The 27,660-nt window shown below is 39.8% G+C and overlaps 1 protein-coding gene across 1 annotated transcript in view; it reads left to right on the forward strand.

The window, feature by feature from the left end:
* Positions 1-27,660, forward strand: part of RNF217 (ring finger protein 217) — a 66,244-nt gene that overhangs the window by 9,255 nt on the left and 29,329 nt on the right. The window contains exon 2 of the mRNA XM_068184380.1: positions 23,224-23,457. Coding sequence (XP_068040481.1) covers positions 23,224-23,457 — 234 coding nt within the window. The remainder of the gene's footprint in view (positions 1-23,223; positions 23,458-27,660) is intronic.

Raw genomic sequence — 27,660 nt, forward strand, 5'->3', positions numbered from 1 at the left:
CATTTAAAGAGTAAACATTGAGTTTCAAACTTCTGAAGATATCTATTCTTTCAAAACGTTATTTGGAGTTCTAACTTTATATTAAATTACTAGCACCTTCCCAGTCAGTAAGATATAAATCTTCCTTGCAGTGAGTTGCAGCTGTTACTGATGGACATTGCTGAGTGCTTTTGTCTCAGCAAAGTAGGTATTTCATGTCAAGGCTTGATTTGTTGTTCTTTCAGTGAAAGCAACTCATCAAATCCTACCTGAATTATCCCAGAGTGTAATGCTTCATGAGAACCTCACCCAAGCCATGATAGGTAGTTAGACAAGGCCAGGCTATCGCTTCTGGTAAATTAAGGATCTAAAATGAGTTCTGGATCTCATTCTATTTTCTCTCCATGACAAGAAAAGAAAACTTGTCTAAAGCTGATTGGTATACAGTGATTTTAGCTAGCAGTGCTGCTTACCCCAGTCTGCTACTTGTTCCCTACTATTTGTGCATCATTTGATCCATCATCAAATGAAAAAAAGATCTGGTTTAAAAAGTAACCTTTCACAGTCATTTTTTGCTTTTATTCTTACCAAGCTTCTAATTGTGTTATGCACAATATACAAATGTTTATTTCACCATAAGATGTGAATAAAGTGCTAAGCCGAGCAGTTTATCTTGGCAACCGTGGCAGCCTGTCAAACCAAAACATTTGAAAATGACATGTTCACAAAGGTGGCAGATGGGGGTTTTCATCGTAGCTCGATGAAATCAAAAGTGCAATTTGGTCCTTTTGCTGCATCATTTCCTCTTTCACAATCCAGACGGAAGTTACGGCTTATCCAGCGCCTGAAGGTGCATCTGCACCCACAGTTCTTGGACAGGCAGGGTCCAGGGAGTTATTCAAGCTGCTCACGGCTCCGAGGTGCCCAGTCAAGCCCAGGCTGGTACCCACTGGTCCTGTCTCCACTGCCTGTGGCATCATTACATATGAGCTTTCAACTATCTGAATTATAAAGCATCCTCATGTATTTTGTAACATAGATTATTCTGAAGATAGTCTTACAGGTTAAATTTTTCATGTGAATATCATTGCAAATGAGGAACCTCTCTCTTGATCTTGCTTGTTTCAACAGCTTTAGTTTGCTGCAGCCAAGCAATGCCAAGTATGGTTGTTATTTTCTTGAGAGAAATGTTTTTCTGCACCACAGAGCTCTCAAAGGAAGTTTCTTGTTGTTCCTAATCCATTTGAATAACAAGTGAAAAGATGCACAACTTAAAATTATAGAAGAATTTGGGGATTTTATTGTGCGGGTTATGTTGTGTTTTTGGGGGTTTTTTGGTGGATGGGGATAGGGGTGTTAGGTTTTTTGGTGTTTTGTTTGGATTTTTTTTTCTGCAAAGACACAAAATGCATGTTGGTATTGAATATGACATTTAAAAACGTACAACAAAGCAAGGTATGCCACTGTCATGGAAGAACTAGTATGCGTAATTAGATTTTGATAGTGAAGGTTCTTCTGAGCTTGGTCATACAGTCTGTTGGTATAAGTAACAAACCTAACATCTCTGTTGAAGAAGACAACCAAAATAATGACTATTCCAGCATATTCTTTTCCACTCTAATCGATTTTTTAAATGTTTCTGTAGGTGTACTGACCCATAAAAATTTTAATCCTCTTTTAAAAATTAATCTAGATTTTTTAGAAAAGTTCTAGCATGTGCACTGGGCTGTGACTACAGCTTTCACAGGCTAGAACCATGTCTTTTAGTGAGCAGCTTTGAGATGTTTGGAGAAAGGAGGAGTCCCATGTCATAACATCAGTAATAAACTGGCACCAGATGATAAGTTTTATGATACTAGCTTATCGTTTTGCTTCTGTATTGAGTTTCCATGTAGGAGAATTTTATCTGTCCTTATGGTGAAAAGGGGCAAGGAAGAGGTCTTTGATTATTTTTATTTTTCAAGTACTAGCTTGTCCAGCTGTGGAATGTGAGTAGGAGACAGCAGATATGGGTGAATGATGACAGATGATGTAAATGGCTGGTAATGATGAAACCACTAAAAATCTGAATGCAATTTGAGGCTCTAGTACAGAGAGGAGAGCAGTGAGACACTTGTATCTGGTGAGGCTTCATTTGGAGTCTCGGGTGTAGTTGGTTGATGCTGGCCGGATGCCAGACACCCACCAAAGCCTCTCTCTGTCTCTCCTCTGCAGCTGGACAGGAGAGAGAAAAAACTTGGGGTTCATGGGTTGAGATAAGGACAGAGAGAGATCACTCACCAAATACCATCATGGGAAAAACTGAATCAAATTAGTGATATTAATTAAATTTATTGCTAACAAAATCAGAGTAGGATAATAAGTAAAATAAACCCTTAAAACACCATCTCCCCACCCCTCCCTCCTTCCCAGCTCCACCTCCTACCCTAGGGTGCTAGGAGACAGGAAATGGGGATTATGGTCAGTTCATCACATCAGGAGTTTCTCCTGCTGCTCAGGGTGAGGAGTCCTTCCCCTGCTGCACCGTGGGGTCCCTCCCAATAGGAGACAGTTCTCTACAAACTTCTCCAACATGAGTCCATCTCACAGGCAACAGTCCTCCTCAAACTGCTCAGTGTGGGTCACACTTCCACAGGGTACTGTCCCTCAAGGACAAGCTGCTGCAGCATGGGCCTCTCTCTCCATGGGTCTCCCACCAGGTTACAGCCTCCTCTCAGGCATCCACCTGCTCCAGCGTGGATCTCCTCCGTGGGCTGCAGGTGGATTTCTGCATCGCTGTGGAACTCCATGGGCTGCAGGGGCACAGCTGCCCCACCATGGTCTGCTGCGTGGGCTGCAAAGAAATCCCAGCTCTGGTGCCTGGAGCACCTCCTGCCCCTCCTTCTGCACTGACCTTGGTGTCTGCAGGGCTGTTCCTCCCACATATTCTCACCCTGCTCTTCTCTGGCCACAGCTACATCTGCACAACAATTTTTTTCTCTTGTTTACATCTGTTACCCCAGAGGTGTTACCACCATTTCTGATGGGCCCAGCCTTGGCAAGCAGCACATCCGTCTTCAGAGCCACCAGGGACTGGCTTTGCTGGACATGGAGGAAGCTTCTGGCAGCTTCTCACAGAGGCCACCCCTGTAATCCCTCCCCCGCCACCACCCCTGACAAACCAGGCAATGTAACCCAAATAAATCTGGTTTAAGAAAAATGGAACCAAGGAGGACTGCAAGGAGAAAAAAGCTGTTGTGCAGATGCAGAACTCTTTACTTGAGCATAAGCAGAACTGGGAGAAGAAATAACTGTTCTGTCTAAAAGCAAGAGGTTGTAATTCGGGTAGGCACTTCTGAAGAATTTTTGGCACAACACAAAACTCTAAAAATTGCAATGGAGCCTCTACTGGGAGCATCTTTCCAGTCTCTGAAATTGGGAAGAAAGGTGCAGTATCAGAGCAGTTTGCAAAGCCAGCACACCACCTTCAGTACTCTCAAAAGAAGGCTTTCCATGTGCTGAATTTGGTCCAGTTGGATGGTAAGGCTGCCGGTGCTTCTCGGTGCACTTTGTTGAGAAGCTGGAGTCCAATGAGGAAATGGTAGAAGAATATTATTTCTGGGACTACTTTCTTCTTGACCATTGAAAACAGTAAAATGCTTTGTAATATCCAATGGGTACCTGTTTGCAGCAGGCTTCAAACAGTGCTCTGTATCTGGCGTTATGTTGTTCGTATGGAAGGTAAAGTCAAGTATCTCACACTGGTTTTAGGAGAAATAACTCTCAAATTTCAAACCTGAGTTTTTGAGGCAGTTTCTGATGAGACTGTTTGGCTGAATCAGAGCAATTTCCAAACGATTCCTTCCCTCTGCTGGCAGAGGAGAGACTGCATCGGTGTTACCCGAGTTGACCTAGGCTATAGAGGATGCCTTTGTGAAATAACTCTCCAAGGGAATGCATGCAGGCTGTTGTATAATGAAACTTGTGAGAGAGAACATTTAGCAAAGACCAGTGATTGTTTTAGTTTCCACTGATTGCTTTTACATTAAAACAATGAACAGAACAGATGGTTAAGGTGGAAGAGCTATGTAACACTGAAAAACAATCTCTGAAGTCATGTGGTTTGGGTGTGGGGTCTGTTTTGAAAAAGAAATTTTTTTTGTGAAACTGTTACCACCTGGGCAATTTTGCTGTAAATTACTGGAAGGAAGTAGCTGGTTGTTGAATGTCCTTGTCTTTCTGTTAGTTAGCTGTGTGCTTCAGTTGACAGACTGCAGCATTATCATTCTGGATTTATCTCCTGGTATCTCATTCTAAATTGTTGTTTTCTCTTTTTCTCTTTTATTTTTTTTTTCTTCTAGTTTTTAATACCAATATCTGTCAAGTTTGTTGGAAAGATTTTGGCATTCTTAGAGTACTTATCTTGGCTGCCGGCTAGTCCTTTGGAAGCTCAGGGTGCTTGCAAGGTGAGGCATTGGGGATTAGGTTGAATCCATCCTGCCTGCATGCCTGACCTGGTGTACATAGGGAGGGCTTTGCTGCTGAGATGCAATAAACATTGAGTTTCTGTACTTGTCATTAAATACATCTGCAAACTATCTAGATGAACTTGTTGAAGCTGTTGTGCTCTTTATAGCTGCTTTGTGTAGAAGCTAGATCCGCAGGGAACATCAATAAATATTGCATAGAGTTAGAGGCTCGGTGGCCGTGCATACATTCCTTATGTTTTTAATGTTCTGTATGTGTTTGCACCTTTGAAGGCTGCGCAACATGAATTTTTTTTATTCAGTTCTTGTTAAGTTAGGTTTATATGAGACTAAACTGGTCTCCTGCAGGGTTATATCACTTAATGTCTCCGAGTTCACCAGTGAAGTCTGTCTGGTAAGACAAATTTAATGGAAGCACTGATAGATGCCATTTTTGACTCTGCAATGAGTATGGCCACCAGTTGGATCACAACAAGCCTACTTCTGGATTTGAACAAAGCTTGCACAAACATGAAAACTGACATATGCTGACACCAGCAGGTGTTGAAACATTGAAAATATTTCTGAGAGTTATATAGTTTTAATGGATTTCTTCATATATGTAAGCCATGGTGGAAAAACTGATGGGAACTCTTTCTGGAATACATCAGATAATAGTATATCTTGCGTAATGATCTGTTGAAGTACCTGAAAAATGCAATGCTACTGCCCAAGTAATAAGATGGATGAAAAGAAGTAAATGCCTGGCTGGTACATATTTTGAGTGGGTTATAAAACCTTTATTTATGTCAGGAAGTTGAGCTTCTTCAAAGATATATGCTTATCTAGTGAGTGCTGTGAAGATCCTGGAGAGTGACCTCTGTTCTCACAAGTTTCCAACTTTTGCTCTCTTTCTTCTTCCCTTTCCTGGATAAGTTTCCTTTCCCCTGTCAGGAGCTTTTTAAAATGCAGTTTACTTTTCACAGTGATCCTTTTGCATACGGTTTGTAGTAGCACTCTGAAAAGGTTTACAGAATTGAAGACAAACTTGATCACATTATAGATAGCTCATCAATGCCGTTCAAGTGAAAATTACTCAATTGTGAACTTTTCTTATTTCTGTTGTCTTGAAGTGTTTGTTTTGTTTTTCTTCCTGGCAATGTTTAATTGACCAGGAGAGAGACTTCCTTGCAGGAGTATCTTTGTAATTATATGTCACATCCTTTTGTCTCATGAAAGCTTTAGAGCAGGTAGTGGATTTCCCTGAGAGCTGTCCATGCTTTGCACTGCTGTTGCAACTCTGTTGTGTTTAGCTAAGACACTTAAGACAAGGTTGAACCTTCATGACACATCATTTACAGCTGGCTTCTCTGTTCCTTGCTATGGTGTACGCCGCTATGTTCAAAGCAGTGAATGGTCATGGGAAATGTTGTTCCTTGTAGCTTGCAGAAGTTCTGGGCTAGCCTGTGTTACTCTGTAACTCAACTGTGATTCCAGCACACAGGTTTTGAAGGCAGAGCTCAATAGCTTTGCTTCTATTACACAAATAGTTCTGGTTCCAAAGTGGAACGATTGTGAAATTTGTAAGTATAAAATCATGTAGTAGTTATCTTACTGTTGCACTGTTTTTTACCAAAAGTTTTGTAAGATACCTTCCCATCTCCTTGAAGTAGTAGAAGAGATAGATTTTGTTCTCCCTTTTCTTACCTGTCAAGCTCTATAAGTAAGGAGAAGATAATGGAATAACCATGCGATTAAGACTTCATTTATCTTCTTTCCCTTTCTTTTTTCCTCTTCCTCTCTTTCTCATTGAACAAAATTTGATTGGGGTGGGAGGGCATTGAGAAAAAGATCTAATCTTTCTGAAGCAGTAGAGTTCTTGTGTGTGATGTCACAAGAGACAGGTTTACTCCAATTGCACCTGTAATGTTTCAGTTAAACCTGTATTGTACTGTGTTGGATGGACTAAGAGGTGTTTTAATGCCATGTAGGTGTCCAAATGTCCTTGTGCAGGAAGTGACTAATACAGCTGGGCAGGTAGGGCTCCACTAATGAGACAGAAAAAAAAAAAGGGGGCTTTTTTTAATAACAGAGAAGCTGTCACTATCCAACTTACAGAACACATCACATAGCATCAAGAAATTTAGTGTTGTTTTGGCATACTGTTGCTTTCACTACATACTCACATTTTAGAAAAATTTTTTGGGGGTGTAGGTTTTAGAGGAATTATCTGCATATATTATGTCTCAGGTTGTATAAGAGATAAATTAGTGGTGCTAATACTACATGGTGCAAACCCAAGCAAACAAGTGAGAGCAGTTCAGTCATACTTGTCCTGTGGTGACCTCAGTGAAAAATCCTTGGAATCATGCGTAATAGCAGATCCAGTTCAAGCTACTTTAAAAAACAGTTTTGCCTTAACTCTTTGGGAAAAACATGTTGCTTTTTGGTTTTGTTTTGTGTGAAACTAGCCGCAAACTTGTAAAATTCCAAACTTTTTTTTTTTCCCCACAAAAACTGTAAATTTGGGGAACTGGTACCTGATTGTTGAAATTTCCTTGAATCTGGTAAACATGGTAATAATATGAATATGATGATAATTAAACTCTCATACTAAAATTAAATTACATCTCATCTAATAAAAGTGGAAATATATACATTTTGCATAACTTCCTTTCTCCTTTCATGTTCTCTTTTGGATTTTTGCATTTGAACTCCCGCTGTTAGGTCTACTCTGCTCTCTGAATTTGCACACCTTAGTAAATGTAAAGTTCCTGGAATATAGGCAGAATTGTGGTGCTCCCATCTTTAGTGGGGTCTAAATAAAAGTTCTAGTCTACTCTTGTGGACTTTTATTGTTGCTTTTTATTCCACTTTTCTGGTTATATCTCAAGCAGTTTCTGCAGGTTGGCCAGGTTTTCTTTGCTGTATTGCACTCAAATTTGCAGTTTAATGGGTCTTTCCAAGGGTCTCTTAAAAGTACTTCTGTTCTGTGGTATTCAGTACTGCATATATGCAGTTTGTCTAGTCTCATGTAGGATGTGAATCCGAGGTCTTCTATCCTAAGATACTTGTCTGCGGTCATAGTTAAGGAGGAAAATCGTGTGAAGTCCCTTGAGAATTCAGCAAGTGTATTTTTAAGTTACTAAAATTATCATTTTTGCATCACAGGTGTAATTTATTGTCTGCTGTTAGAATTTAAGAGTCCTAACACAGACTTACAGATTTTCTTGGTTTCTTCCACATGGAAATGTTCCATCCTACTTGAATCTAAGTCTTAGCATGAACTTTGGAGAAACCCACTTACTTGGTTGCTCCTGTGGTTAAAAAAACAAAACAACAAAATTAAAAAAAAAAAAGAAAGAAAGAAAAAAGAAAAAATTGCACACAATCCCCACTCCAACCAATCACATTTAGGTTATTTTTCTAAAAATCTTTAGTGTTTCAGTGACTGAGTGAGGAACTCAGTATTGCAGGATGTCGTCATCATGTTTACAAATGCTGTACACAGGGAATGAAATATTTAACTGCAGTTTTTCACCATGTATTAGCTGCAGATATTTTCATTAGGTGGCTTAACTCACTAATTCTTACAGCATGGAGGTATCCCAGTCCTGTGGGACTTAAACTAGATGCACTTTTTGTCCATGCTGGCAATTTTACATCTGTATAATATGCTGTGGTGGATTAAATTGCATGGGACAGGGCTCCTTGTTTCTGGATGCTGTGCCACAGCATGGTCCCTGAAGGCAGCCAGTTCCAATGGACATCCAGTAAGGCTTCTGATGCAGAGGATGAAGGCTGTCTGGCTTGGTGAGGAATGAAACCAGTGTGGTGTGTGGGAATCCTGGCACAGAGACAAGAGGAGATGTGGGGAACAGAGACAGCAGAGCAGGGCAGAGGAGAGGCTGGGTGCTTGCAGGCTGCAGGGCTCTGCTTACTCCCTTCATTTGCTCTGCCTGGGATGTGATCTCTCCTGGAACATATCTCCCTAGCAGCTGCTCGGCATGAGGTAACTGCCTGCTACTCCTAGTAGTTATTCCCTTTGATCAAGAGTTACGGTTTTTTTTCCTCTGTATGTGATAATTTCTACCTTGCTGACAAAAGTATGTAGAAGCTGATAGTCGTCCATAGAAATGTTTTTGAGGAGTAGAGGATTATTAACAACTTTCATGAGACTAGGAGCAATCAGATGAGAGAGAATAATGTAATAGTGAAGGTAAAAGAACTGTGTTGTCAGTTTTTCCCCTTCCTGGTACTATTAGAGCCCTCCAGGATGATCACAGTGGAGTCCCTGGGGGTTTCTCACAGATGACCACTTAGTGCAGTGACTCAGTTTGTGAACTCGCCTTTGGCACTCAGAATCACTAGGAGCTGTGCTTTGAGGTCAATCAAGCTGGTGTTAGGAAAAATACATTCTTACTTGCAAGACATCTATATTCTGTTGTGAGAAATGAATAATTTTCTTTAGAGGTTTGGTGTGCAGAAATTGCTGAAGGGGCACATTAAAAAATGTTCTCATAATTTATCTTTCTTTGTGTAGACTTGCTAGCCTGTTCTTTCTTACTGATTACAGTTTTGCAAATGAGAAATCAAACAGAACTGTAATTTGCACTTTTAAGCATAATTGTTTGTACTTTAGAGACACAAAATGTTGCAAGTGTATGGAAATTAGCACTGGTACGGGGTTTCATTTTTTTTTCCTGATTTTTAAAATGTTTATTGCTTTCTTGAGTTACATAGTTTTGTCAGACTTTCTCATACGTATTAAGTTGTTTATTGTGCAAAGTTTTCATAATTATTCTGCATATGAAAACATGATATGTAAGTGATCATTTGGGGGAATCATTGATCAGTTGAAAGGCTCAGGTACTTTTCTATTCCCCTCGAACTATATGTTAGTGTTTTCTTTGGTCTTCTATAATTCTTACCATAGTTACATTAAAATGTTTTACTAGACAGGTATTTCAGTACAGGTTGAAAGAAGACTCCAAAGAACTCCTTATTTAAAATGGCTTTATAATTAGGTTACCCTATGCATAAAAATACAGCTAATTATTACTTTAGTCACAAATACAAATATTCCTGCCTTTATTTTGTGCAGAAAGTCAGTGTGCTTTCGGACAGCAGTTTCCTGCATAGCAACAGCAGCAGCTTTTAGTGGCAGCTTCTGCTGTTTGGTGCTGGCTAAAAAGAGACTTTACAAATGCAGAGTCATCACTGGATGAAAATGTGGAGCAACTGGAACAGTTCAGAGGTGAGCCAGCCTGTATGTGTATTATTAAAAGTCAGGAAAAGTAGGTGGATTCAGAAAATTTTGAAGATTAGACTTTTTCCCCCCATGAGTGTCAGGCAAGAGCATGTTATTTTCCAGGGGAAAATTGCAGGAGAGAAAAGATGCAATTTACGGGAAAAGCAGGATTTCCTAGGAAAAGCTGATATGAGTCCCTTTTCTTTCTTTTTCCTGAATTTTCTTTTCTTCTCTTCCTCCTCTCCCAAACAAGCTATCAAAGCTGCAGCTTCTTTCCCCTTTCTAAGGTGAAACACTGCAGCTACCCAGGCCTCTAGAGAAGCTTGTTTTGGTGGTAAATGGTAATTACTTAACCATAGGAAATAATCACACTGGGCAGATCTAGAAGAACTATTGGGTTCTTTTTCTAAAAAACTGTATTCTTATCCCATCTGAAACAAAACTAGTATTTTGGCTAGACCGGTCAGTGTTTGACTTCATGTGGGGTTTTTCCATTTAAATGAAAATGCCAATTAAATGTAAATCAGATTGTTAGCAAAGAGGAGAAAACTTTTAAAAACTATCATTCTGTTTATCTGCTTGTCTCTTTGTTACAAAATCTGTTGATCCTTTCTTTTTGGTCTGGCAAAATCTGGAGTTGGAGATGTCCTTGTGTACAGACCCTCTTGTGTTCTGTTACTGTGCTTTGTAACATCTACTGCTGTGCTGCTTCAGTTCCTAATTAGTGGCTTTTCTCCAACTGAGTACTATTTAGGACTATAAATTCTTTGGAAATAATTAATGAAACTAGAATTTCCTGAACTGGTATTGAATTCAATTACTACTAGAGTCTGTAGCTTCAAAAGTGGAGATGCATGTAAGTTGACTTGATACCTTCTTCACCTCACTTCACCTGCCCATCTCCTGGTTCCCAGTCCTTTCTGGTGCTGCTTTGAAAACTGTTACCTTTTCGTACTGCAAAAATGCTTCTATAAAAATTCAGTATGACAAACCAGTTTCTGCAGCCCCACAAAAGTTTAACACTGGCAGATGTGGAGTATCCAGGTGCCTAATGACCTGTTCATCATTTTTCAAACCTTTGTACTCAATAATCCTTGATTATTCTGGTTTTGGGTTTTGGTTTATTGCAGGGGGTGATGTTGAGACAAGGTTGAACTGCTTTTGTTTATAAAGAGGTAAGCAGTACTTACAGAAATAAAAAATAGTGGTTTTCTTTTGATTGTAAGCAGTTTCTCCTACCATAACCATTTTTAACTTGGAGTCTCCAGAGGTAACATATTTACTCTTGGAATAGAAAAGTGAAACATATTTAGTAAAAACTTCTTGCAGTATATGTCAAGTTAATGAGATGTCCTCTTCACAGTAGATCTTTTAATAATCATTGTTTTATTCTGATTGGCTACTTCACCGTGTTTTGTAGCATATGAGACAATTACTGGTAGAGTTCCTTTCTGCTTCTTGGTCCAAAGTTGCTGAGGTTACCTATTAACTTGAGTTGTTTCATTACAAGTCATGTATTTCTTCATACTGAAAAACCTACTTACTTCATAACAATTCCTCTTGCTTTAGCTTTACAGACAAGACTCTTGTATCCTTCAGGGAGACAGCTGAGAGGAGAGCAGGAATTGTGCCTACAAAAGTGAAAAGCTTGAAAACTATCTGAAGGGCTGTGGGGTGAATATTAGGGCAGATGCTGAGCTAAGACCTGAAGCTCAGTGAAGGATGTTAGTGCATGTTGCTGAGCATATTAAGTACTTGTGCAAAATGGGAAAATATACTTCAGCACTCATAAACCTAATAATCACCTAGCTATAACAAAATACAGGCTGCTTTCTGAAGAACAGAAATTCTGGCGCCTGTGCAGAAAACATTGCTGCTTAGGCTGTCATGGAGGCAGTGATCAAGTGCACTCCTCCAACCCTGGTGCTGTAGTTGCCATTAAGTTTTTCTTTTCTACTGAGAGGAGCTGCTAAACATATTTTGGGCTTATAGCTTCCTAAAAGTAAATGCAGTTAACACGAGATGTGCTTGGTACTTGATCTGAAGGTGTAGATTGACATGACAGGTAAGATAACTGGTTGCCTGCTACCTCTGCAAGAGTCTCTCCTTGTCTGTGTGCTTCCCACTTTTCTCTTGGGTTGTGGACTAGTGATCATGTGTCACAGGGGGAATTAATTCAGCTGCTTCATCAATTAGCAAACTTAATTTAAAAACACTTCAGTCTCCTGTGTTAGCTAACTGAAACTTCTCTCCTTGCAGCCTTGAAATCGCTCTCTAAAAGAGAGAGGAAGAAGGGAAATCTACATTGACTTCTTCCATAATTTTTTGTCCTTTAGTCATGGTGGAGTCTGAGATAATATCAGTCTTGGCTGACTGTGACCTGATGGAGTGGCTGAAGGGGTCTGAGACCAGGGGAGGGATACTGGCAACAGCCGGTATGGGAGAGGTCTGTGTGGACCTGCACCCCAAACCTTTCAGGTCCATGTAGGTGTTTGATGGCTTAACTGGAGCCATTGGGTTAAACTGGTGATACAGAGTAAGCCTGGCATATCATCCAGAAAGAGAAGTCTGTGTGGGTAGGAGTCCTCTTTTGCCTTTCTATTCCAGGTGATTCTTTCTAGCCAACCAAAAAGTATGATTGCAGGGATCTGAACTCAGTGATAACAACAGTTATCCACCTTTCCATATTCATTCACTCTTTGGGACTGCTGTTACTCTCAAAGTGAATAAAAACTTAAGGCAGGGAAAGGAAACTTCTCTTTATCTTGCGGTGTTTTTGTTGTTTTTTTTTTCCCTGCATGCAAGTATTTCCACAGCCTTATCTGATCACAGTGGTACTTTTGCACAAATCAAATCTCCTTCTCACTGTCAACACTGCAATTTTAGCCCTGAGTCTCCCAGGGCACTTGATATACTCTACCTTTGTTCATTTTTGCCTCATCATAAAAGCAGGCTTTTGGAGCACAACACTACCTTGCAACATCTTTGTCAAATACATATCAATATTTTGAAATAGTGAAAGGTTTGTAGTAAAGGTCATGTTATATTATCCTTTTCTGTTAAACATAGATTTATATTTATAAACAGCAGCTGAGATAACTAGAAGTGGGTTTGTTTTGTCTTTCTAAAGAGAATTTGTAAAAAATAGGAAGTTGTAGTTTCTCCTCCTGTTGTAAACCTGATGCAAAAATGAGTATGTTAATAGCCTTGTCAGCTGATAGTACTGCCTTTAGGAATTTAAATGAACTTGCTTCATGTTTTCTCTGCTTTAGGAGAAAAGTGGTAAGTGTAATATATTGTTCTAAACACAGTCACAGATTGATTTTCCTAGTATACAACACCTGTATTGTCTGCTTCTCCCCTTGTTTTGCTGTTTCTAATGGCTTTATGATATAAAGATTCTAGCTGCTTTTGAAAAAAAGGCCTGCAGCAATTAATACACAAACTGTCCTTTAATCAAGCTGAAGTTCCATCTTCAGTGGGGACCCTGTTCTGTCAGATTCTTGGGTAGACTGACCTGACACAATAACAACCTCAGAATTACAGGCAGAGTTTGATCATCAGGAGAATTAATTCTGACAGCTTGGCTGTTTAATAAGCTGTTAAAAATTACTGTGCACCAGGTGAGTGCAGCACTGTATAGGATTAGATCAATTATGGGACAGAATTGTACTTTCAACTTTCATAAGATAATTTTTTCCTTCTGTGCTATAGGTTTCTGCTGAGGTATCTTAGGTAACAGTTTAACTCCTTGGTGATGGGTAATTTGCTCCCAGCTGGGGTGACACTTGACTTCAGTTCTGCTTCCTCAAGTATGGATCAGAATCACTGTTTAAGCTTTTGCTTCAGCTCCCTGGAGAAGGCGGTACTGTTTGCACTTGTTTATCTTGTGTGTTTGCTCCCTGTGGTGGCTGTATCCATCATTGCACTAAATGTGAATCGAAATGTGGTTTCAACTTAAAATGCACTGTGAGAAAACTTGATGAAGTAGTGTGACACTGGAGTTATAGCACAGTATCTACAGTTTGTCCAAGTGATGGCATGTGGGGAGAAGCTTGAAAGTTTGTACTGCATTAGCCTTTCCTAGATTTATTCCTGCAAATGGGTCAGCATGCACATGCATCATTGAAGCCATGTAAAAGTTACCAATTTCTGTCACTTCATGGTACTTTTTATTAGCACAGCTTTTCATCAAAACCAGCTGTGTTTGGTACTGGTACAATGAGATGGGTTACTTTTTGAAAAGGCAGACCAAAATAATTATTTATAAATCAAAACTTAGCTCTTTTGTAACAACTTGATCATACAAAGAAGTTTATTCATGTTACCTTGTTTGTAGGGGAAGACAAGTGCTGGTATTTTATTATTACATTATACCTTTTCATACATTATACCTTGAATCTGAGAAATGTCTACTATTACTCCTGACAATGACCTGCCAGTTGAAAAATACTTTTCAGGCTTTCTTCTGCTTTTGCTTGTACCTATGCAACTCTGCTGTTTCTTTATTAAATTCATCATGTAAAGAGGACACAATTTGGCTTTGTGTCTGATAGTCAAGCATGAAAATACTGATTATTACTACATGCACAAGAAAACTCAAAACTAGCAAAGGCATGGAAACTAGTTGTAGGTGTCTTTCTGAAGGAAAGCAGGACAGTTTAGGAACAGCTATAAAATGTGTCCTTTTTTCTATGGACTGGGGAATGTAGATGATCAGGTTGGTGAAGAGAATAGTTGAGACATTTGTGTTAAAAGTTCTTGCTGTTTTTAAGTATTCACCCACATCCATGCCAACTGTCAGGTTTTGTAGTCGTCTTTTGAGATGTAATAATGAGATAAGCAAGAATGTACTTCTCTTACCTCCTTTACTTGATTATGAGAGCTTTTCTTATTTTATGCTAAGTGCCACTTTCTGTTGGAAGAATATCAAACATCATGAAGTGTTTCTGTAGGTACAACAATAAAACATAACAGCTGTTGTTGGAGAAACCAAGGCTTGATTGCTTATTGCTGATGATATCAGTTGGGCTTATCTGTATTAGAGGTTCAGTAATACAGTTTAGTGAATAGGCTGTGCAAATATGCAGTGATTTACCCTATTTTATTTGAAATAAATAAAATACTGCTTAGCAAATGGGAGCTCAGGAGCCTATTCCAGGTTTCATGTCTCGTGGGGAACCTGACTACTACATAGCAGAATAGTAGAAGAATGAACTTTTGATCTTGTCTTTTTCAATATAAATAACTGTAGGATACATTTTCACAGTTTATGGATTTTTCTTGTCTCCAGCTGAAGACCAAAGTGGTGATTCCAAGTGAAGCTTGGGACCATGTTTTTTCATTGTTCTATAACAGTTTATCATAGAATAGTTTGGATTGAGAGGGACATTTAAGATCATCCAGTTCCAAGCCCTCTGCTGTGGGCACGGATGCCACTCACTAGACCAGTTTGCCCAGTATCTGGTCCAACTTGGCCTTCAAGACTTCCTGGGATGGAACACTGACAACTTCTCTGGGCAAGCTGTGCCAGTATCTCCCCACCCTCTCAGTAAAGGATTTCCTCCTAACATCTGATCTAAACGTACCTTCTTTCTGTTTTAAGGCCAATTGCCCTTTGTCCTGTAATTCCATGCAGTTGTAGGAAATCTCCAGCTCTCTTACAGGCCCTTTTTAGGAACTGTAAGTCTGCCCTAGGGTCTCCCTGGAACCTTCTTTTCTGCAGGCTGAACAACTTCCTCAGCCTACCTTTATCAGAGAGGTACTCCAGCCTGCTGGTCATCTTGCAGACATTAACTTTCTGTCCATCTTTAAGAAAGGCACGTGAGAGGTTTTGATTGTGATACTGGTTATTGTTAATAGTTAACCGTATTATTCCATTGGAATAGATTTTAACCTGGGTTAATCCAGCTTGAACCTGGTGGAGGTTGGAGTTTGACTGTAGATGATTTTCTGTTTTAAGCAAGACAAGGAAACAGCTATGTACTTTTTTAAGCATTGTTCCTGTGGGAGAGTGTCATAGACATAAAAATTACCTGCTGAACTAACTGAGCATACTTAGGTTTAATATCCTTAATTGGGAAAATTGGATTTTGATTTTGGGGGAGTTAGGTTATTTTGTTTTCTTTCTAATTTATTTTCTGGGGTAAATATTTAAATGAATTATAGTGAACACATCATGACTTTTTTGCTTTTGGGAGCTCAGGTGTGCTGAAAGTGAGGGTTGCTGCCCAGTGGCAGGGGAAGGCGAGTGGTCAGTGGCTGCTATGGTGTCTGTATCCCATTGTGTTCAACCTGTACCCTCCTCACTTTCCCATTGTATAAGCATGGGCTCTTGCAGTTTATGCCTTAACAGAGAACTCAGATGAGCAGAATATACCTGGGTTAGGTTTGGCTGGTAGCAAATTCAAACACAGATGACAGTTTCTACAAGTCTTATGCTGGCTATAGGAGAACAGGCTGTCCCCCTCTGAATTTAAGACTGTTAATTAAAGAGGTAACTGATAGCTTTTTATCTTATTTTACAAAAATCAGCTGTGAGACTTGGCTTGTTGTAGTTCTGTGTTATTTGGCTGTGATGTTTTTATACCATCCTGGAAGCCTAACAAACCATTACCATTGCAACAAAAGTATCACTTCTTTGCTACTTTTATCTGCTAATGTTACTGAGATCCTCCAAGCGGGGCTCACTCCTGAAATGCCCAGGTTATTTAAATTTATCATGGTACATGAATGGTCTCCTGGCCCTTGCTTCTATTCTGAAATCCATTCCTGCACCATGCTCCCTTTAATATGGGTTTTTTTGTTCTCCTAGGCAGGAGCAACTGCCTCTCTTTTCCAGCTGAGAAAGGGCAGGTATCTGGCTTGTTCTGCTGTCCTCAAAGCTCTTCTTTCAAGAGCATCTTTGGATCTTTTATTAAAAGTGAATATGTGTTCTAAGGAATAGAAAAACCAGCATAAGCATACTTACATAGGTAATAAGCACACCTGGGCAAAATCAGAAAGCTTTTCCTTCTTCCCTTAATGAATGCTGAGAGGGCTGTGGGTTTGGGTTAGATTCTTCCAAAGTTTACGGTTTCTGCCATTATTGTTCCCAGGTTAATTTCCTCCACTGGGATTTCCCCCTCCCTCTGCCCTCACACACGTGTGGGGAGGAGAGGTGAAAGATAACTTTCACAACTTCTGGGAGCTCTGGAGAGTGCAAGATGAAGCATTCTGTTAGTCAGTCTCTAGCTAGTCAGTCGGTCTAACTCTGGCATGCCTCTTTGCCAGAGAGTGACCCAGCTCAATGGGCAGCCATTCCAGGTGTACCAGCCCTAGTTTTGTCCAGGCATGGGACTAAGCTTTACCTCTGCTCTGGGTTTCAGCTCGTTGTGGGTTTCAGAACACTAGAAGAGAAAGCAGATAACCTCCCCATGCTTGCTGGTGATGTGCACTAGGATTGATGAGTAGTAGCAGGCAGAGGCATGATTTAATGCAGTGCAGTTTTTCTAAATGCATTGCTGAGATAAAATTGTTTCCTTTTTTAATTCACTCAGTGAAGTAACATGAGATGAACAGACAGGGAGAGTTCTCCATGTTGATAATTGTTCGCTTCTTGCAAAGGAGAATCTCAGTATTTGTTTTTCTAGAAGTAATTTTCTGTAAATCCTATTCCTGTGTGGTGAGGACAAGTAAAATCTGAATGTTTCTGTTACTACCAGATCCATGTGAGCAGGTAACATCTAGTTCTGTGGAAGAAAAAAGGAGTAGAGCTATGTGTCGCCATGTCATGAAATGAGAAAGCAAATAAGGAGGCATTTAAGAAATGGGTTTAGTGGAGTTTAGGTCCATTCTGAAGAATATCTTTCTAGTTTATCCTCAGAGTTTTTTTAGGAGAGTTGTAGATGTGACTGTGGAGTGAAAAAGAAGTTTGAACAGGTGGCAAACAAAATGGTGTGGGATTTTGCTCCAGGCAGCCTAGGAGAGTTTTGCCAGTTAAAGTTTTGGGTTGTTTCTGGGGCTAAAGCCACTCTGGTCTCTTCCCACACAGGTGGTGCTGGCTGTGACCCTCGCTGGTGTGTAGTTGCACCATTCCACAGTGCTGCTGGGGACATGGATGTGTGTAAGTGTGCTCCTGACAGTGGTCCTCAGAGTTATGAACGGAACTGGAATCTCGGCCTCTGGCCAGTTGTAAAAACTGGATAACCTTTGAGAATTAAAGTTGATGCTGTGTTCAAATATGCTTTTTAAAGCATTCAGAAGACTTGCTTTTGGAGCAGAAAGGTCAGACCTTTGATGTGCTGGTGGTGGTTGGATGCAGTTATGTACACTTAGATTCTCTCCCAGCTTCTCACTTCTGAGTGCCTTTCACCTGAAGGATGAGGGACTAGCAAGTACTTCAAAGGCCCTGAGACTTTGCTTTTTTTTTTGTGTCTTTTTTAGTGTTGACAGTGTAGTAAGTAATGCAGAACTCATTCAGAACAAATTATTGTGAAAACTAGAAGATGTGGTGTCTGCTTAAGCCTGCAGTGTTTGTACTTTAGTGACTCTCTCTCTGAATGTTATGTGGAGCAGGAATCACCATGTCATTGTCATGGCTGCATCCGCAATTGCCATACTTGTGAAAGGAGAACAAAGACTCGGAGGACGTGTGAAGGGGAGCATCCTCATGAACCTGAGCTGGTGACACAATAGAAAAGACTCTGGTTCAACTTTTATTAATAGCAAATAGCCTTTAGATGATCTTAATGACAGATCAAATATATTATTTTGAACGCCTTCGGGATTCTTTTGAGGTCAGTGATACATGCCCTGATAAAGGCTAGTGAAGCCTTTCCCTCCTGAGGAGAGGAGTGATGACTCTTGAGTGATGTTACAGATGGTTGTCAGAGAAGATGGTGGAGCAACGGAATGAGACAGGCATTCAGGAAGTAATTTATTGCAAGTCTGTTGAGAAATGAATTAAAGAGGGAGTAAAAGTGAAACACCCTATGGAGTATAGTTTGTGAAGTAATGAACAACAGGCAAGAAGTTGTGTGAAAATGTTCTGTGAAGGAGGTGACACACACAAAACAGAAGATGTTTTTCTATGTGGTAGTGATACAACCTAAATAGCTGCTGATCTAATTACTCTAAGTTCTAGCAGTTTATTCTTGCTTGTCTTGCAGCACCACTGGGGATCTGTATGTTTGAGAACAAGGAGGGAGGATGAATGAACTGAAAAAGAGAATGTATTTTACAGGTTTCTTGTTTTTTTTTTTTTTTTTAAAGAATTTTGGTGGAGAATGCCAGGATATCACTGGCACAAATCAGGGATCCAGACTGATGAAGTTAGTACTAAAAACACTAAAATGCCATAAAGGCAGGTGCAGAATGTATAATAAAAGTTTGAACTGTCTTTGGTTTGCACTTCTTGAATCATGTCTACTTGGATTTCATTTGGCTAGCACCTGCCACTGTGGAGTTCTGAATCACCCAGAAAGTGGTGATTCCTTCAAGTATTTTCCATAAACTACTATTGTTTTTTTAAAGAAAATAAATTGACAATGACACACTTTCCAGACGTACAAGAAAAGTAATTCTTCACTGCTCTATAACTTGCCAATGAAAATGAAAGAAATGTTTCCAGTGAACTAGAAAGGAATAGGATTTGGCTTATAAATAAAGGGAATTTTAATCCAGCTGTTTCTTTACCTAGAATATAAAAGTCCTCTAGACTAGACTGTCCCTTCCCTTGCATCTGCACATTTCCAGAATATTTTTTTTAACGCATAACTTTCTTGGTAATTTACAAGGAACAATGTGGCCGCACTGATAGAAATTAAATTTCTCTACAGAAGTGTGTTTTTGGCATGGCCGTGTTCACTTTTAGCCTTAAGAATTAAGAGCAATTAAGCATGTGCATCTCTGAACTAAGAGTGAAGCTTCAGTTAGAAAATGCTTGTTTGTAGATATATGTTTTTAAATAGAATGGCCCCTTATTTAAGGAATATAGCTGCAGTGCAGCAGCGCAAGTACAGCCTGCAAATGTCACATTACATCCAGCCTGGGGCAGGCCAAATGACAGGAATAAATCAGTGCTTTCTGGTTTAGTTTGAACTTTGCTTTCTGTGCAAAATGTGAAACAAAGATTTCCTTTAAAAGAAGGCTCAGGTTGTGGAATTTATTTTCTTTTTTTCACTTAAAGTGTCATGCCATCTGTTTCTGTTTCCTGTTGGTGGTATCATTGCGTTCTTGGGCTGTAAGTAAATCAGTGTACAGTCCATGTGTGTGTCCTGTCTGTGTTCCCCCAGCCCTTTCTCCTCCCTGCCACCCGCCAATAAAAATACTTTTAAAATAAAATGTCAGGAATTGACAGGAGGAGGTACATACTGTTCTCCTGATAATTTAAATGTTATCTTTCTGTAGGATGAAAGGAGCTAGAGCCTGCTTTCTTCTTCTGAACTGTAAGCAGAGTATCCCCCCCTGAGATGCTTTACAGAAGTGAAACACAACTGAGTATAAGAGCTAGATGCTGCTTGACATTTAACACTGCTGCAGTTCAGCTGCTCTTAGACATGGGTCCTTCCTCATGCTGTGAAAGTACACCATGCTGTTCTATATACTGAGGGCTCTAAAGTTCTTAATACACAGTGGTTTTCTTAAAACTTGGGGAGTTGGCATTGTGAGAAGCTGATATTGAAGGGATAAGACTCTGCAAAACAAAAAGAAAATTAAGGAAAATAATAAAACTAGTTATTTGTACCAGTGTCATAAGAGATTGTTTTATTTTGTTTTTCCTTTCTCGTTCTGTAGCATGTCTTGAGTCCATGGCAGCAGGTAGCCTGACAGGCTACTTCTAAAGCTATATTTCCGTCAATTGCTGATGTTAGTGCACAAAGATGGACTGTTTTGGTAGGACAAGGCTCCATTGAAATTACTACTAATAAGCAGGCCAACTCTGTTCATTTCAGTCCCATTCAAAACACAGGAAAAGGCTCAGTCTTTGCCAAACTTGAAAAGCTGAAACTATTACAGAGCTTAAAAATTATTTATTTCAAGTGGGTGTAAAACATATTTTCAAAATTAACACTGAAACCACACCTCACTCTTACCACATATATTAATCATATTCTGTGTGTGCATGAAGTACAGAAAATGTTGAGCTTTATATTCCTTGGTTTTGTAAATGCAGGTTTGTTCTAACTAGCATTTAATATATAAGCAATGCCTTAGTACTGTCAGATATAATGCATCTGCTCATTATGTAGTGCTACTCCGTTGTAGCTTGGTTTACTCCTGGCAAAAAGATATGGCTCTTCTAATACCTCCCATATTTAATTTTTTTTTTTTTTTTGATGATGTAGTAGACATAGGTAGGATTAATTTGAGACTTTTCGATTCTAAAGTGTACCTATAATTGTCAAAACAAAAGCTGATGCTAATCCTAATGCTTTTTGTGTTTCTGTAGCAAACTGTTCTCTTAGTTCAGCATGCTTGTGTTCTGTAGTGCTGTACTGATTGTCATCTGCTTTTTAAGTACAGCTCCTTGATGCACTGGGTGATTCTTCTGAGAACAGTCCAGTGGTCCGTATGCTTGGTTACAGTTTTACATCCTGCTGCAGGTGAATCAGTGTCCTACAGGTATAAAATGCTGGCATTCCCCAGCATGTAGTATGTGAGGTTTGGGGGATTTTAGGTTGTTTTTTTTTAATGTCTTTGAATACACACTCCTCTTGTACTTGTCTGTGTAAAAGCCAAACTGAGCCTGGCATTGTTTGCATGTGGCAGAGCTCTGCTCACCTTTTAGAGCTGGCAATGAAATGTGGGGAATTTCCCTCCTAAGAATGGGTGTATTACTGGGGAGCTGCCTCTCCGTACTGCAGACACATTTGCCTCCATCCTGACCTGCCTGTGCCATGAGCCAAGGCTGCTCAGGGCACCAACGCTTTCTGAGGTGTTCTCCACCTTGCTCTGTCTGGTCTGAGACTCGCTGCCACCATCCACACCCTGCATTTCTATCTCTAACATGTACCTAATCTCTTTACTTTCCTGAGTTTTAGCTATGTTGCTGAGACAACAGAGGTGGTGCAGTAGGATTTTTTTTTTTTTAATCAGTATAAATCTTAGGTTTGATACCATGTTGTTATGACTCTTCTAATCCTCTGGTTCCTGACTGAATTATCATTCAGTAGAGTTCATGTGGCTCAGTTGCTGAAGCAACAATGACAGGGTTGTGTTGTGTTACTTTTAGGGTTTTGCCCTCCTTTTTTAGCTTAAATACTGCATTAGAGTCCTTGTGTCTTCTGGTACCACTGTGCAGTAACAAGATCTGCATCCAAATCTGAGGCGTTTCTGTCTTTAGTGTATTGTTCAGCAGGTTTCTCTAATTGAGGATGTTAAAGAAGAAGCAGTGTGGGGAAATCAAACTTGCCAACCTTCAAATAGTAATTCCTGGAAAGAGATGCTGGTTGCACCCTTTGTCTCTTCATGGAGGTGCTCAATAAGGAAGGAGTTAAATTGGTGGTCAGCTGCATTTGTGCAGTCAAAACTCACTCGTTCAAAATCACTTGTGGTAGACACAAACATGCTCTAGCTGGGTCATTGCAGATTCTCAAGACCCAGCAGCATTTATTAACTTGGGCTCACTGCCAAGCAAATGCAACTGTGGTGCTCCCAGACCGAGTAGGATCTTCTGTTTTGGCATGGAGTCCGAGCAGTTAAAGCCTGCCAAGCGTGAAGGGTGCAGATCTGAGTCCAGTGCAGTTCTTGGATGCAGGAGCTCAAGAAACACGTGGATATCTGAACATATGGATCAGCTTGGGACCATCAGGACTCATTAGATTGGCAAAAGTTTCTGCCCTGTTAACCTCAAGCTTGTTTGTTTGTCTGGTTTTAGTTTGGTTTTTATTAAGGTTTTTTAATATTGTTGTTGGGGTGGGTGTTTTTTAAAACTCTCAACTCATGAGTTCTGGGGAAATGTATTGGCTTGATCAGCCCCAAGCTCAACTAAAACTTTCTGCATGTGCAGTACGGCATGTAAGGAGCTTCTTGAAAGCAGACTGTAGAGGCGCTGAGAGTACTGAACAGGAACCAGCTCAGGGTTCTGGAGTCAGAGCTGCTGATCCTAAATCGAATTTAATTTCTCTGTGTTGTGATTCTCAGGTCATTTTGCAGTGCAACAGTATGCAAATGTTTCCCTTGTCTGCTTTCTCACAGCCTTTGTGAGCCTTGACTGTGGTGCACTAACCATTACACCCAAAGTCTGGGGTGGACATCGTTAGTTAGGACTTGTGTTTGGTCTTGTGGTGTATGTAGCCATGGTACATACACTGAGAGAATATGTATAATAAATGCACTTGTCAGGGTAATTAGCTTTTCTGTTTGGATTTGAAAATGCTCTCTGGAAAAATTGCAGTGTGCTTGGTGTAACTCCACCAAGGACAAATTAAATAATTTGAAGACGGTATGCTGGGTGGTCTCTGAATTGTTACAGTACTTGAAGTTAATTTTCCTCACAAAATTGACCAGTGCTTGCTTAACTTTCCCAGTCAGAAGGTCATACAGCTCTTTTTTTGTCATATGTAGGTGCAGCTGGGACAAGCGGATATAAAATGCCCCATCACAGAGTGCAGCGAACACCTGGATGAAACAACTGTCCTCTATAACCTGCCCCATGATGACATCATCAAGTATAAATACTTCCTGGAACTCAGCCGCATTGACTCCAGCACCAAGCCATGCCCTCAGTGCAAGCACTTTACAACCTTCCGGAGGAGAGGCCACATTCCTACCCCTGCCAAATTGGAGAACAAATACAAAGTGAGCATGCTTGCCGGGGCTGTGGGTTAGATGGCACTGCAAAAGTAGGACAGCATTTGGTGAGCATTAAATGAACTTTTTTGTTTCACTGGAGCTGTGTGCAAGCTGTAATTAGGAATATGAACCTGTAGTACATCACTGATTAAATACTTAAATGACTTCTAACAATTCAAGCAGCTGAACTCTTCAGCTGCTGTATTTTTTTTTTTTGGTAGGTGGCATAATTTTGTCCTAACATACATTTTAATTTAAGGAGTGTTTTCTTTCTGACATGCAAACAATATGGTCACAGTCAGAAGAGGCTGGGAATGCGGAGTTACCACTACAACCGATAATTTTAGACACACAACTTTTAAGTTTTCCCTGAAACTCTGGGTGAGTGAATTCTGGGCATCTATGATGTTAGGCTGTTGGCTTTGCTTCTTCCTTAGTAATAGAGCTGTTGTCTGTCCTGCTTGTTGATTCTGATTTCTCCACTCCCTTACCAGAGGTTATACATTACTGTAGTCTCATCATTCACAATGCAGAATTTGGAGAAATAGAGGGGTGGCGGGGGGAAAGCCATTTCTGCAGCATTTCTTTTCATAGAAGAGTTGCTTTTACTGTGATTTTAATCAAAGATATAAAGCAAGAATTTGGAATAAGCTTTGAGCTGCTGAAAGGCCATCTAAATTCCAAAAGACAACAGTGGTCTACAGCACCATGTTCTGTGATAGTTTTCCATCTGGTTATTAGATTTGTTGTGGTTAATTTCATGATTGAGCTGACCTTTCCTGGACAAACCAGTTCTTCTCAGTAGGAGTTTAGATGACTGTTTAGATAGCCCTAATTACACAGCGTAAGATTCAGCCCAGTATGAAGATTAAAAGGTGGAAGGCTGTGTATTCATTGGAGTTAAAAGGTTGGTAAAGCTAATTCTAAGTTATGAGCTATTTGTGCATATCTGTGTAGGGCATGAATTACATGCCACACTCTGTTGGACTCAGTGTTTTCAAATTTTTGTTATCTTACATTGAGGTGAAAAAAAATCTGAAACTGCAAGTAAAATTCCTTCTGCCCAAAGTTATTCTCCTTCACCCATTTGCTTCATCATCAACACACATCAGGTGTAACCCAGGGTAGATCAGAGCTTGTGATGCTTTGGCAGCCTTCTGTCTTAAGGCGTCAGAGGCTGTTAGGGTCCCACAAGTGTGGGTCATTGGTGGTGCAGCTGTTGTATCACAGGCCTGCCAGATCTGAGAACATTCCTCAGGGCACAATCAGTGCTCTTTTATGCGTTAAAATGCTGCAGTTAAAATGTTCCCAACTGCCCTACAAACCACAATGGGAAAGAATGGGAGACTGTGTGATGCATAGTGCAAGCCAGGAGCAGTTCACTGGTCATGTGGTGGTTCAGTGTGTGTACCTGTGATGTGCAGAGTTTAAATTTCCTGGCAACAGACTCGGGCAAAATGTATCCTTTGAGCTGAGCCCCGTTGTTGTGTGCAAGAATGTCTAGTTGATGCTAGTCAGAAATATAATTGGGAAAATGCTGACAAGAAGTATGGATGATTGCGGTCCACAGGGCTTCAGCATACTCCTTGAACCTCAACTGTTTTCTAATGTAAGTACAGTTTTAGTGATTTAAGAATTAGCACAAGGAGAAGTTTTGTTGCAGGGAGTAAGTTTAAAAAGATGACTGTATATGACATGGAGTATATGTGGGTAATTTACATACACACATAGCTGTGGACCAATATTACCTGTTTTCTTAGGTTCTCATGTGATTTCATGTACACATTGTGTCTTGTATTTTAGCCTGTTTGGAGGCGAAGATGCATTTTCTTTTGTGTTTAGCATAGAAGATATCTGACTGGAGGCTTTTGAGGCTGCCCTATTCATATGCCAGTAATATAAGCAGCAGTTGCACCAGATGAATTCTGCACCAGCACTGCAAGTGTTGGCTTCAGGAGATCTGAGTCGTGTGGGGAACACGTATGCACAAGCCTGTTGGTGGGATCACAGCACAGCCAGTACACTCACTCTCCTATACACTGCAAGGAGAAAGCACTCTGAAATTGAAGTTTATTTGAACTGATGCTTTAAAAATGCTAATGCCATTTCTAAAATTTTATACAGTATTTAAAATTTTAACATGGAAATTTAAAGAGGCAGCAAAGTTATAAAGTAATTTTTCTTATTTTGGCTGATTTGTGTCAGCTAAGCTGATTTAGCTAGGTCCAGCAGTTCAATTGGCTGAGATTCAAGTCTTGGTGTACTAAGCCTAGAAAGTTAACATGTATGTTGAGGAAGAAGGAGGGGAAGAAAAGGAGAGCTTGCTTATCCAAACCTTTCTTCTACCATTAGTGCCACTTATAGCCATACAGAACAGCAATAGAACTATTTAATTTTCTATATAAAATATTTTTATCACAAATGGATCCAGCATTAACTCTGAAAATTTCCTTGCCCCCTCTCATACATCCTGAATTGAGAGTGTAATGTGGTTGCAGGCAAGACCCTAACAGACCTTTGCTCAGAGCTGTTATGCAAAAGAGCAGTGGAAATGGGCAAAAATTGAAAAATTGCTGGTTGAGTTCCTGTGCATGGAACAGGTAAAGGTTTCACAAGAGTGAGTAAGAAGTCTTGTTTTGTGAAGAAGCTCTGGCTTTTGCCAGTTAGTTTTTTGACCTGTTACTTGCCATGGAGAAGCAATACTCTGCTCTGTGAGATTCATAATGGAGTTTTCTTGTTCACTTTTGTCAAGAGATACACATTACATAAATGAGGACTTGAGTGCTTGGGTTTGCAAATGTAAATGTTTTTTCAATGCAATTGTTACACAAACTATCTTTTTTTTTTTTTTTAACTACTAAAGAGTTTCTGAAAGTTGTTCTAGAACTAGCAGGAATTTGTACCAGCAGAGATGCTTTGATCTGTTAGCTCCCCACTTTTGGATCAGAATTTAACTTTAAGTGGCAGATGTCTTCATGGCTATACATAGCTTCAGTCTACCTTGAGCCTCAGCTGCTGCTGATGTGATTTTGCTGTGCTCTCCCTCCTTCTCTCAGTAGCTCAATCCTGCCAGCCTGCTTTTGTTTATGTTGATGTTTTGGTGTCACACTGGGAGCTGGATCAAAGATCAGCCCTAATGGGGTACAAATTTGTTTGGTTTGTTGTTGTTTATTTTCAGCTTTTTCAAGAGAGGGGATGGGTTGATGATGAAGAGAAGGAATATGTTTTGGCTGGAGCCCATATTTATTTTCAAATCAAGTGACAGTGTCTGCAGCTAGAGACTAATTCATGTAATCAGTTAATAGCATAATTAATTTGGCCACTCTGTTATATAACTACTGTTCCATCAAGCACTATAAAATCCCACTAAGCTTTTTTTACCTTCAGGTTATAGGAATATTTTTATGAGCAGTCAGTTTTGCTATCATCAGGTCACAATTGAGTAGTGTTTTGTGTTGAAATTATCTATCAGTTTTGAAAAGTCTTCTCCTGTGAGGTGAGGAAACTAATAGATAAAGGAGCTTGCAGTAAAGAGGCTTGCTAAGAAAATGAAAAATGTTAGCCTCAAAGGTCAGTGTTTCAGAAAGCTGAGAACCAAAAGAGTTAGAACACAGAATTGTGTAATCTTTTCTATTTCAAGGGAGGCTGATCCCCAGGTGGCATAGAAGTTTGTGTATATGTCCATTCTCTCAATTTTAATCAACAGAAATAGAAATCATAAAATAAGTGGGAAAATGTTTGTGTGAGAAAAAACATATTTGAAAAAACACAAGGTTAATGTTTCATTTTGCAGATGTAGTTTGTCTTTGCTGGACTATAATATATTGTACTGGTTTAAAATCATATGTAGATAGCATTTCTGTGTCCTTGCTATGGTGATTTCATGCAAAACTACTGAAGCATGAATCAAATAACATTTGACTTTCATTTCAGAAAAACAGAGAAAAAGTTGAATAAGAATGTGAAAGACTGCTTTTATTGTCCTGTTCCCTTTGTTTCTTAAAGGGCATCACATTGCATCCAAGTTTGAATGGTTTTAGGGGTTTGTTTTGCAGCTACTAGTTCCAAGAAAAATAAGGTTCATAAGTACTTAAAGCATACAGTTTTCTTTGCTTCCTTCAGTTATGCTCAGGAAGCATTGAACCCACAGAGAAGTGCAATGGCCCATTCAAAATACAAAAACTATTTACAAGTTCAGTTTTGAGGAAC

The sequence above is a fragment of the Anomalospiza imberbis genome, chromosome 3 (genome assembly GCF_031753505.1).
Source record: "Anomalospiza imberbis isolate Cuckoo-Finch-1a 21T00152 chromosome 3, ASM3175350v1, whole genome shotgun sequence".
NCBI classification, from domain to species: domain Eukaryota; kingdom Metazoa; phylum Chordata; class Aves; order Passeriformes; family Viduidae; genus Anomalospiza; species Anomalospiza imberbis.